This window comes from Oratosquilla oratoria, chromosome 3 (genome assembly GCF_046742065.1).
Source record: "Oratosquilla oratoria isolate Oo_2021 chromosome 3, ASM4674206v1, whole genome shotgun sequence".
NCBI classification, from domain to species: Eukaryota; Metazoa; Arthropoda; class Malacostraca; order Stomatopoda; family Squillidae; genus Oratosquilla; species Oratosquilla oratoria.
The window spans coordinates 12,948,429-12,960,928 of NC_134779.1; the positions used below are offsets into that span (position 1 = coordinate 12,948,429).

General features: G+C 44.8%; 1 protein-coding gene across 1 annotated transcript in view; it reads left to right on the plus strand.

The window, feature by feature from the left end:
- Ctr9 (RNA polymerase-associated protein Ctr9) overlaps window positions 1-6,143 on the plus strand; it is a 40,227-nt gene extending 34,084 nt beyond the window's left edge. The window contains exons 15-18 of the mRNA XM_076176978.1: window positions 2,674-2,819; window positions 3,062-3,311; window positions 4,086-4,300; window positions 4,901-6,143. Coding sequence (XP_076033093.1) covers window positions 2,674-2,819; window positions 3,062-3,311; window positions 4,086-4,300; window positions 4,901-5,516 — 1,227 coding nt within the window. The 3' untranslated portion in view covers window positions 5,517-6,143. The remainder of the gene's footprint in view (window positions 1-2,673; window positions 2,820-3,061; window positions 3,312-4,085; window positions 4,301-4,900) is intronic.
- The last annotated feature ends 6,357 nt before the right edge of the window (window positions 6,144-12,500 follow it).

Genomic DNA, 12,500 nt, shown 5'->3' on the forward strand with positions numbered 1-12,500 from the left:
TGGAGGAAGAGGAAAAGGGGCAGAAGGTAGGGAGGTACTTAGAGTGAACTGCTTAAATGAGAAAGAAAAGGAGAATGAGTATAAGAAGCTGAGTGGGAGAGAGTGAAGGATAGAGTAGAACTAGGAGTGGAGGAGGAAGGGGGATGGTTCAAAGAGGGAGTCATAAGGTGTGCAAAGATGGTGTGTGGAACAAGGAGGGCGGGAGGAAATACAAGGAAGGGTAGTGAGCGGTGGGATGAGGAAACAAAGAAGGGTGTAGAAGAGAAGAAGCAGGTATTCATAGATTGGCTACAAATTAGGACGAGGGAATCATATGAGAGGTACAAAGTAAAGAGAAGGGAAGTTAAGCATAAGATAAAGGAAGCAAAGAGGAGAGCAGATGTGAAATGGGGTAAGAGTATGACAGAAAATTTTGAAAGTAATAAAAAGATGTTTTGGAAAGAAATTAATAGAGGAAGAGGAGGCGAATCAAGTAGAGAAGAAAAGGTTAAAGGTGCAGATGGAGAAATGATAATGGAAGAGACGGCAGTGAGAGAAAGATGGGCAGAGTATTTTAGGGAGTTGCTAAATGTGAAGGAGGATAGGGAGGGAAAGGTAGTTGCAGTGGGAAGCACTAAGAAAATGACTGTGATGAGTGAGGAAAATGGAGGAGAAATAGGGAAAGATGAAGTGAAAGTACCTGTTAAGATGATGAGAGCAGGTAAGGCACCTGGGTTGGATGGATGCCATGCAGAATGTCTGAAGGAGGTACAGTTATGGTGGACTGGCTGGTGATGTTATTTAATGTTTGTTTAAGAGAGGGTAGAGTGCTGGAGGAGTGCCTGTATCATTCCGCTTTACAAGGGAAAGGGGGACAAGTGTGAGTGTAGTAGTTTCAGAAGGATCAGCTTGTTGAGTGTAGTTGGGAAGGCTTATGGGAGGATCTTGATTGAGAGGATTAGGAAAGGAACAGAGGGTGTAATTGGTGAGGAACAGTGGGGTTTTAGGACAGGTAGGGGTTGTGTAGATCAGATTTTTGTGGTAAGACAGATATGTGAGAAAGCTATAGGAAAAGTTAAGGATGTTTTTTGAGCTTTTATGGATCTGAAAAAGGCTCACGACAGGGTAGACAGGAAGGCACTGTGGGAGGTACTGCAGATATATGGGATAGGAGGAAAGCTGTTAAGAGCAGTCAAGAGTTTTTATGAGAGTAGTAGAGCTTGTGTACGGATTAGAAATGGAGAGAGTGAATGGTTTGAAGTAAAGGTGGGACTTCGTCAGGGATGTGTTATGTCGCCCTGGCTGTTCAATCTATACATGAATGGGGTGGTGTGAGAGGTGAATGCAAGGGTAGTGGGTCAGGGGTTGGAGATGGTTAAAGAAAATGGAGACAAGTGGGAAATAAGCCAGTTGTTGTTTACTAATGACACTGCGTTTGTTGCAGGATCAGAGGAGGGATTGAGGAAGTTATTGAGAGAGTTTGAGAAGGTGTGTGAAAGAAGGAATCTGAAGATAAATGTGGGTAAAATTAAGGTGATGAGATGTACAAGGGGAGAGAGTGACAGAAGCAGAAGATAAATGTGGGCAAAATTAAGGTGATGAGATGTACAAGGGGAGAGTAACAGCAGGCTGGAAGTGAGCATCAAGGGTGAGAGACTAGAGGAAGTGGTTAGTTTTAGATACTTGGGTGCAAATGTGGTAGGAAAGGGAGGAGTGGGGGTGGAGGTAGAATGTAGATTGAGAGAAGCGAGTAAATGCCTTGGTGGATTAAAATGTGTAATGAGACATAGACATCTGGGAATGGATGCTAAGAGGAGGTTATATGAAGGAGTGATTGTGCCAACAGCACTGTATGGGGCAGAAACATGGAACATAAGAGAGGAAGAGAGAAGGAGTTTGAATGTGTTTGAGATGAAATGTCTGAGAAGTATGATAGGGGTTACTAGGCTAGATAGAGTGAGAAATGAGGAGGTGAGGAGGAGAACAGGGGTGGAAAGGGAGCTGGGAGATGTTTTGATGAAAGAGTATTAGGATGGTTTGGACACATGGGAAGAATGAGTGAAGAAAGATTAGTAAAAGAGGTGTGGAAGGCAGAGGTAGAAGGAGTGAATATGAGGGGGTGTCCTGGGATTAGATGGATGGATTGGGTGAAAAGGGTATTACAAAAGAGAGGAATGTCTGTTAAGGAAGGACGGGAGAGGACAGAAGATAGGGGTGACTGGAGAAGGGTTGTGTATGGATGATGCTGTGATGCATGAGGGAGAGTGGGTGGGGGATGGGGGGTGAGGAAGTATGTATGAGAAAAAATTTGATGCAGCCCGAAGGGATTTCTCCCCGCCTTCTCCTTTTCTGCATGAGGGGATAGAGAGGGGGGGGGGGGGGGTCGCCGATTTTAAGAAGCGGCCTTGCTGTGGATGTGCTGTGTCTTGCGACACTGCTTCTGACCCAGGGCAGTGGACAGGATGCAGGGATGACCTGTCATCCAGGAGGTGCCAAGATGAGAGGGAGGGTGGAGGGGAGTGGAATATGTAGGGAATGGAATGGGTGGGAGTGGTTTCTGTGCCTTTTTCTTTTTGGCTACCCCCAGTGTAAGGGGGGGAAAAAGCCTTTGGTATATGTATGTATTTATGTTTTTTCCATGTTACCCAGCTTGGGTAACAAAAGTATTTATTCCATGTTTTCATTGTCTTCTAGGCAAGGCATGTAGCCCCACACGATACAGTAATCCTGTACAACCTTGCCCTCGTCCTGCAACGACTTGCCATGCAAGTACTCCGTGATGAAAAATCCAATCTCAAGACTGTATTGGCCTCAGTACATGAGCTAACACTTGCACAGAAGTAGGTATTTGGTATGATTTTTGGGCATAATATATGATAGACACAAACACAGAGATTGAAAGCCTCTTAGTATGTGAATAAATGAACAGACACCATAAGATGAAATAGAAAATTAATAAAGATAGATGTGAAAGATGTTGAAAAAAGTAGTTGTCTGTATAGAGTATGGAATAGTTTGGATGGAGTATTGCAGTTAAAATTGACCAATATACTTAAATTTCTTGTAATCCTTTTGGTGACAGGTACTTCCAGCATCTAAGTGTGAATGGAGATAGATTGAAGTATGACTTGGGTGCAGCAATGGCAGAGGCTAGTCAGTGCCGTGATCTCCTCTCTCAAGCACAGTACCATGTGGCTCGTGCAAGAAGGCAGGATGATGAAGAGAAGGCCCTCAGGAGAAAACAGGAGGAGGAGAGACTTGCCCTGAGGCAGAAGGTCATCGAAGAGAGGAAGAAGCTGGAAGAATTGAAGAAGTTGGAGGTGGAGGCTAAGGTAAGGAATTTGTTCCTTTAACATCTACAGTAGCTCCTCATTCTCCTCACTTATGTATATGTGTGTTTTCATATATGTACATTTTTACCAAAGGGCCTTTTCCTTCTTACAAGGGGGTTGCCAATTTAAAACTTACACCCATCCAGATGCCATTCATTGTCCCTTCCATCTTAACACCTCATGGATGAAGAGTCATCCCTGTTTCCTACCACAGTGCATGTGGGTTGGTGTTTACATATTGGGTCTTGCTGTAGAAGAGCTGTGCCATGCTGCATTGCCTTTGACCCAAGCAGCATGGCAGGCAATGGACAAACTTTCATCATAGAAGTGCTGAGATTGGAAGGATGATTTGGATGTATTTTGCCTGTGATGTGGGTTTGTGCTTCGTCTCTGCCAGCCCCCTTTTAATATGGACAGTTGTTCAATTAGGATTGTTTTGGTGTGTCCACATCTAGACATCAGTCCAACCAAGAACTAGCATACATACGTACATATACCAAGGCTTTTTCCCCCTTCCAAGGGAGGTAGCCAAAAAGGGAAAGGCATAAAAACACTCCCACCCAAGAACTAGCACAACTGGTAAAGCCACCATCCAGTACTGAAACAGACACAATAGACACAATGCCTGCACAGCCCTGTTTTCAGCTAAAGTAGACAATACAGTATTTCTCCCTTGAGTGATTTGTGAACCAGTCCAGTGGCCCTTGCTGTGTGTGTGTGTGTGCGTGTGCACACATGTTACAAAAGACTTATGTTTTTTCTTTGCACTTGCAGATGAAGGCTCGTGAAGAATACAAGGTTAAGATGAAGAATGCCACAATCATCCAAGAAGCTCCAGAACCCTCACGTAGCAAAGGAGGGCGTGGACGCAAGAGAGATGCTGAAATCCTATCAGATGGTTCAGGACCTGGCAGTGGACCAGAGGACTCAGGGGAGCCAAGATCCAAGAAGAAGAGAGGACGCAAGAAGAAGGATCCTTCGGAACCTGGGTAAGGATGTTTCTGTGGCCCTTCTAACCACTTCAGTACAAGTCAAATTCTTGCACACAGTATTGGCTACATATGTATGATACATCACACTACTTGCAATATGAAATCACTGTTGTATTACTCATTCTCTTTTACTCAGAGTAATAGTAAACATAGAAAACATGACCAAACCAGTTCACAGAATCTGGGAGTAATTCATGTACAACTACAAAAAATATATAATCAGGATGCCAACACTGGCATCCTCACATACCCACTAGCACCTCATGATTGCTAAATAAGCGTCATTTTATTCTATTTTAAGCTTCATTTTCTGCACAGCAAGTTGCTAGACTTGGGGAAGAACATCCTTATCCCTTTGATCCCATCTCTCAAATAACTTTCACTCCTTCCTGTTATGTCTCCTGCTCATAGAGCAGGCCATTACTTAATTCTGTGAACCTTTCAACTCACTTTGTCACTAGTGCCCATTTCCACTTGTTCTGGGGGGTCTGAAGTTACAAAAATAAGGATAATGTTTTTTCAGGGTTCTACACTTCAAAATGATTATTTTTCTTCACTTCTTCAACATTTTATTTACTTGTTACATTAATTTTTCAGTGCCAAAAAGCGAGGCAGGAAGAAGAAGAATGCAGGAAGTGATGATGATGAACCCAAACGTGGAAAGGGACGTATAAAGAAGCAGAGTGAACAAGGACTTTCTAGCAAGCAGAAAGGTCGCATTGTGTCAAAGGCTACCATTTCGGATTCTAGTGATGACTCTGACAATGAAAGGCTTAAAATTGCAAGTGGTTCTGAGAGCGATGGTGGTGGTGGTGGTGGTGGCAAGAGACGTAGACTCGCTTCAGACTCTGGATCCAATGCTTCAAGGTCAAGGTCCAGATCCAGATCCAGATCCAGATCTAGATCTAGATCTAGGTCTAGGTCTAGATCTGGCTCCAGAAGTGGCTCAGGGTCTCGTTCACGATCCCGTTCAGGCTCACGGTCAAGATCACGGTCGAGGTCAGGGAGTCGCAGTGGGTCAGCTCGAAGCCGCTCTGGTTCAAGGAGTCGTTCTCGTTCAAGAAGTGGGTCTCGGTCAGTCAGCCGTTCACCAGTCAAGTCGAGATCTGGTTCACCTAGATCACGCTCTGGTTCTCGCTCAGCTTCCAGATCACCAGCAAGATCTCAATCTGCATCACCAGCAAACTCTGGAGGAGGGAGTGACAGTGATTAAGTTTGTGTACAATGGTGGCCCAGATTTGTCTCAACCTAGAATGGGTGCTAGACACTTGGGCCTCATTTTGGTTATGATTTAGTGTATCACTAGCAGATATATATCAACCTGAAGTGTTTAGTGATGCCAGCAATGTATATTTCATTTATAAGACCAATGCTAGATACCAGTGAGATGGATGGAAGAAATTAGTTTCTGCCACCTATCTTAAACCCATCAACACCCTCACCTCCATCTGGAGATGCCACCCCAAAGTCTCCAGAAGGGCCTCTGTCAACTTCAACTGATTTTCTTCCATTTTCACCCAAGAAGAGCTGACAACCAGCAATTGCTCCCTTCCTACTTCTCTAAGCTGGTACATGGAAACTGTCCTTCATGGATACAACACACAGTAGCCCAAATTCTCTTCCCAGAGAGATCTATGGGAGGGACCTGGTACCAGCCACAGTGGGACTGTGGGTTTCCAGTTGGTGAAACTTGAGGCAACCATTATTATTTTTACTTTTCTTTATAGTGGTGATAGTGATTATATGCCACTTTATTTCAGGCATTCTACATTTGTAAGATGGACTTTGAATGCATTTTTGCATTGTGGTACCCCCTGATAATTAAATTTATTTGTTTAAATGTTGTTTCTCTTCCATGACATTGGATTTTGTATTTGGCAAAGCTAAACTCTCATTACTATCCCAATAAAAAGCAGCACTGTAGTAACATAATAGGACTGTACCAAAGGCTTTTTCCCTCTTATAAGGAAGGTAGCTAAAATCAAAAAGCACAACTCCACCCACATTCACCACCCCTCCCTGCATCTCACCCATCACTCTGGGTCAGAAGCAATGCAGCAAGACACAGCACATTCACAGCAAGGCTCAAGGCTGCTTCATTTCATTGGCGAACCCCCTCCCATCTCTGTCCCCTCATGCAGTAACATTGAAAATGGGGAGAAATCCCTTCGGGCTGCATCAAAATATTTACACATAACCACTCCCTAACACAATCCACCATCCACTCCCATGTATCACAGTATCATCCATACATAACCATTCTTCACTCTCCCCTATCTTCTGCCTTCTCCCTTTCTTCCTCAAAAGACACCCCCCTCTTGCGCAACACCCCTTTTACCCCATCCATTCATCTCATCCTCAGCTGTCCCCTCCTGTTAACTCCATCCACCTCTGCCTTCCACATCTCTTTTACAAATCTTTCTTCACTCTTTCTTTCCATGTGTCTAAGCTATCCCAGTATTTTTTCATCAACCCTATCTCCCATTTCCTTTTCCACCCCCACTCTCCTCACCACCTCATTTCTCACTCTCCAACCATGTAACCCCTACCATACTTTCAGACATTTCATCTCAAACACATTTAAATTCTTCCTCTTTTATGTTATTTTTTCCTCAGTCTACAGTCTACTTCCACCTTCACTCCTCCCTTTCCTGCCACATGTGACTCCAAGTATCTGAAGCTATCTACTTTCTCCAGCCTCTTTCCTTTAATATTTCCAAATGGCTGCCATCTCATCACCTTTTACCCACACTTACCTTCAACATTCTCCTCTTGCACACCTTCCCAAACTCCAACCCTAACTTCCTTATTGCCCCTTCTGATCCTGCCACTGGTGCAGTGTCATCAGCAAACAACTGGCTTACCTCCCACTCTCCTCCATTTTCTTTAACCATCTCCAATACCCTGCCCATTACCCTTGCTTTCACCTCCTGCACCACCCCATCCATGTACATATTGAAAAACCATGGCAACATGATATATCCCTGGCAAAAAACCATTCCCACCCATTCCATCCCTAAATACACTCCACCCTCCACCTTATCTTAGCACCTCCTGGATGACGGGTCATCCCTGCACCTTGTCCACTGCCATGGGTTAGAGGCAGTGTTGCAAGACACAGCACATCCACAGCAAGGCCGCTTCATTAAATTGGTGACCACCCCCTCTCCATCCCCCCATGCAGAAAAAGAGAAGATGGGGAGAAATCCCTTCGGGCTGCATCAAATTTTTCTCAAATATACTACCTCACCCCCCATCCCCCCACCCATTCCACCTCATGCATCACAGCATCATCCATATACAACCATTCTCCATTCACCCGTCTTCTGTCCTCCCCCGTCCTTCCTCAATAGACATTCCCCTCTTCCCCAAAGCCCCCTTCACCCCATCCATTCATCTCATCCTAGGACGGCCACTTGTGTTCACTCCCTCCACATCTGCCTTCCATACCTCTTTTACTAGTCTCTTCACTCATTCTTTCCATGTGTCCAAACCATCCTAATACTCTTTCATCAACCCTATCTCCCAACTCCCTTACCACCCCTGTTCTCCTTACCTCCTCATTTCTCACTCTAACCAGCCTAGTAACCCCCATCATACTTCTCAGACACCTCATCTCAAACACATTCAAACTCCTGCTCTCTTTCTCTTATGTTCCATGTTTCTGCCCCATACAGTGCTATTGGCACAATCACTCCTTCATACAGTCTCTTAGCATCCATTCCCAAATGTCTATTCCTCATTACACTTTAATCCACCAAGGCATTTACTCGCTTCTTTCAATCTACATTCTCTCTCGACCTCCACTCCACCCTTTCCTGTCACATTTGCACCCAAGTATCTAAAACTATCCACTTCCTCCAGTCACTCTCCCTTAATGTTCACTTCCAGTCTACTGCCACTTTCACCCCTTGTACATCTCATCACCTTACTTTTACCCACATTTATCTTCAATTTTCTTCTTTCACAAGCATAAAACCGCATTCATGCATGCAACTAACCACCACTCCAAAAGAGAATTATGGAGCACACAAGAACATTCTTTCTGGCCACATCACTACTTCCTTTATTGCATGAGAGAAATTCCAGGTGAATTCACTTCTCTATTAATCCATCCATGCATCTTACTTTCGGTCTTCCCCTCCAGTTCACTTCATCCACCTGCTTTTTGCTCTCCTTTTGCTAATCTTTCCCTTATTCTTTCCATATGTCCAAACCTCCATGGCATTCTAATCTACCCTATCTAACAGCTCTTTCCACCACTGCCTTGCCTACATTTCTCACTACCATCCTTATAACACCTTCCATACTTCTCAATTACCTCATCTGCATCCCTTAATTCCAAGTCTTCTCTTTGGGTACAGTCAGTCCTTCATACAATCTATTAGGATTCGTCCAGGGATACCTACTCATACTTTTCATTCCACCAAGACATTTACTTGCCTCCTCCATGCTAATTCACCCCCACATACATTCTTCCATTCACTGCCACATGTGACCTCAAGTACTTAAAGCTCTTCACTTCCTCCATCTATTTCCCCTTCAAACATGTCCAACCTGCCACCATCATCACTCCAAAATCTGTCTATATACCAAGGGGCTTCTTCCTCCCTTATAAAGGATGTAGCCAGCCAAAGCATGCATCCATCCCACTTCTATCCATCATCCATTTACTTTTATCTTACCTTCTTGCCTGGGTCAGAGGCAGTGCAGCAAGACACAGCACCTCCATAGCAGGGCCTTGCTGCATTGTTACTGACCTGGAGCTAAAGTGGAGAATGAAAAAGATATTGGTGTAGTTATCTTTAACCTTATAACATCCAAGCATTGTAATTCTTAAAAAAAAAATATGAATAAATAAATAGATGAATAAAACGGAGGACACCAACAAACTCCTGTTGCGCTTCCTATCTATACCCAGAAAACATATTACTTCCTTTGTGACTTGTAGACCAATCCATTGGCTGTTGCCATGTACCTAGGAGGTGTGGGTTTCCTGCAAGAGACCGAGGGAAATGGATTCAATGACTTACTCTTATACCTCTCATATACTTCCTCGTTTCTTCTTTGCAGTCAATCATAATATGGTCATTTCATGTCACCACTGCCTTCACCTCTATTCCACCATTCACTACTTTTCCTGCTCCCTCTGGTCCTCTTCGTCCCACACTACTTAAAGTCTTCCTCGAAACATCCTTTTTCCACTCCATTTTTGTCTCTCACATTTCATATATCTTGGAATCACCTTCCCTCAAGGTCTCTCGACCTTGTCGATGCAACCTTCGTCTGCTTGCTTCCTGGCCCTTGACAACGCTTTTTCTCTCTCTCTCTCTCTCTCTCTCTCTCTCTCTCTCTCTCTCTCTCTCTCTCTCTCTCTCTCTCTCTCTCTCTCTCTCTCTCTCTCTCTTCCTCTCTCTCTCCTCTCTCTCTCTCTCTCTCTCTCTCTCTCTCTCTCTCTCTCTCTCTCTCTCTCTCTCTCTCTCTCTCTCTCTCTCTCTCTCTCTCTCTCTCTCTCTCTCTCTCTCTCTCTCTCTCTCTCTCTCTCTCTCTCTCTCTCTCTCTCTCTCTCTCTTCTCTCTCTCTCTTCTCTCTCTCTCTTCTCTCTCTCTCTTCTCTCTCTCTCTCTCTCTCTCTCTCTCTCTCTCTCTCTCTCTCTCTCTCTCTCTCTCTCTCTCTCTCTCTCTCTCTCTCTCTCTCTCTCTCTCTCTCTCTCTCTCTCTCTCTCTCTCTCTCTCTCTCTCTCTCTCTCTCTCTCTCTCTAAGACTATGGTCTGGGTCACACCATTTTTTTTTTTATCAGATAACACGCTGATTTGTGCCTAGTATACTAACTGTTTGTCATATTTAACCAGCGCTTCTCTGGGGACAATATCGCACCGAAGAGGCGAAGTCATAGGAGAGTGATTTAAAGAGAGAGGGCAGTAGCAGAAGTGACCACCATTCTTTTTTTAAAGCGAGATTAATTTTGCGTCGTGAAAGATTGCCGTGTGACTGGTCTATAAGGGGTATTGCTAAAGTCCCTAAAACATTATAAGTCCTGTGAAACCCATTTTGGACTATGCCTTTTATTGCTATTGGTGATGTGCTCTGGCTGCCGCCAGGTGATTTTATTGAGTCGGGGGGGTAATTCCACACCCTCATGGGATGAGTGCCACCGTTCACGGATACTTCTACGTTTTTTTTTTTTTTTTTTTTTTTTTTTTTTGTATACCTTAAACGGCAGAACTTGTAACATTCACCAAACCGGAGGTTCATGAAGTTGATCCAGGTGGAGTGCTCTATCCTGGCGCGCTGGCTTGGTCTTTAAGCCACTAATCCTCAGGCCAAATCTCATCGCGTCCAGAGGATATCTATAGGTGAGATTTCCTTATGGACAAAGGCAAATGTATTCCTGTCCGTGCGCCGTTTGTGATCATTTCTTGCAATGACTATAAGCAGAGCTTGGTAGTGACGTCATGTTCCTCTGTCTGGGTCACAAGTCACAAAATGTCTGAGGCTGTGTGGGGTAACGTGTGAGGAAAGAAAGTTGAGAGTAAATATAGGTAAAAGGGATAGTGGCGGGTTGGATGTGAGGTTGAAGGGCGGCTGGAGGAAGTGGAGTATTTAGGGTTGCATGCAGGAGTGGAGATGGAGGTGAACGGCAGGATAAAGGAGACAAGAGTGTGGAGGGATGAAAAGTGTTATGAGAAATAGGTTCATGGGCGTCCGCAGTGGGGGTGGGGGCAGTTGTCTTCCACCCACCCCTAGAAATCTAGGGTGTGTTTGAGACTGCCGGTCGTCACGCATTTCGTTAAAAGTTCAATTTATAGAATATCAATGTATGGCTGATGAAAATGTAACATGTAGATAATGTATATGCCTATGCGGCCAATATGAAATCTGTATCTTGATAAAAATCTTGTATCATGTGTGTGTGTGCGCGCGCGCACGTGTGCTAATTTTGCCCCCCCCCCCCACAAACTCTTACATCCCCTATAAAAATGTCTATGGGCGCCCCTTTTGGGGGATGGATGAGTAATCACGTACCCATGGTTTTGTATGAAAGAGAGAATTGGAGTCTGAAGCAAAATCGTGTTTGAAATTAAACATTTGAGGAGTATGGTATATTGGAAGGATGGATACAGTGAGAAATGTGGAGGTGAGGCAAAAGACTGAGATGGGAGAAGATCGTCGGATGGGGTGAATAAAAAACTCATGAGATAGTTAAGGCATAGGGAAGGAATGCATGAGGAAAGACTAGCAGGACCAGGTAAGAAAAGCGGGACAGATGGAGTGAATATGAAAGACCTAGAATAAGATGGACGGGGGTGAAAAGGGTATTCGATTTAAGAGGGGTGTCTGTCGAGTAAGGAATGGAGTGGTTGTAAATGAATGTAGGAATGCTGTGGCTCGAGAGGATGTTCTTGTGTGCTCAGTATTTTTTTTTATTGGAGTGGATAAGGGTAGTAGGAGTAAACTAGCTCTGTTTGTCCGGCGTTGGTCCCGCTACCTCGGCTTTTGACTCGAGCGGTGTGTCGTGAGACAGGGATGACCCTTTATCCGCGAGGGGATGAAAAGGACAATGAATATTTTGTGTGTGTGTGTGAGAGAGAGAGAGAGCGTGTGTGCGTGTTAGTGTGTATGTGTGATTCACCTCCTTGGTCTTTGGATCACTTGTTGGACAGCTATTTCCCTCCCGGAAGAGAGCTCAGAGCTCGTATGACCGATCTATGGGTGATGCTATGACCTACACGCACCCCCCCCCAACTCCCTACCCACGAGAGTTGGAGTAACGACTCGAAGCGCAGCGATATTGAAATTATTTCAGCCCTGGGCAGGATTCGAACCAGGTACCGCCGGTACCGCCATACTGACAGTCTGGGACTCTACCAACCGCGCCACCGAGTCGTGTATTCACCTCGGATCTGCTGCAGTCTCTCGAGACAGCAGCAGATCCGAGGTGAATACACGACTCGGTGGCGCGGTTGGTAGAGTCCCAGACTGTCAGTATGGCGGTCCCGGCGGTACCTGGTTCGAATCCTGCCCAGGGCTGAAATAATTTCAATATCGCTGCGGTACCTGTGTGTGTGTGTGTGTGTGTGTGTGTGTGTGTGCATACGCGTGCGTGTGGTTTGATTTAAGCAACCCATTATATACATACATGTGAAACCCTCGACAAGAATAAGTTCCCGTAAGACCTAAGATAGATAAAATAGCT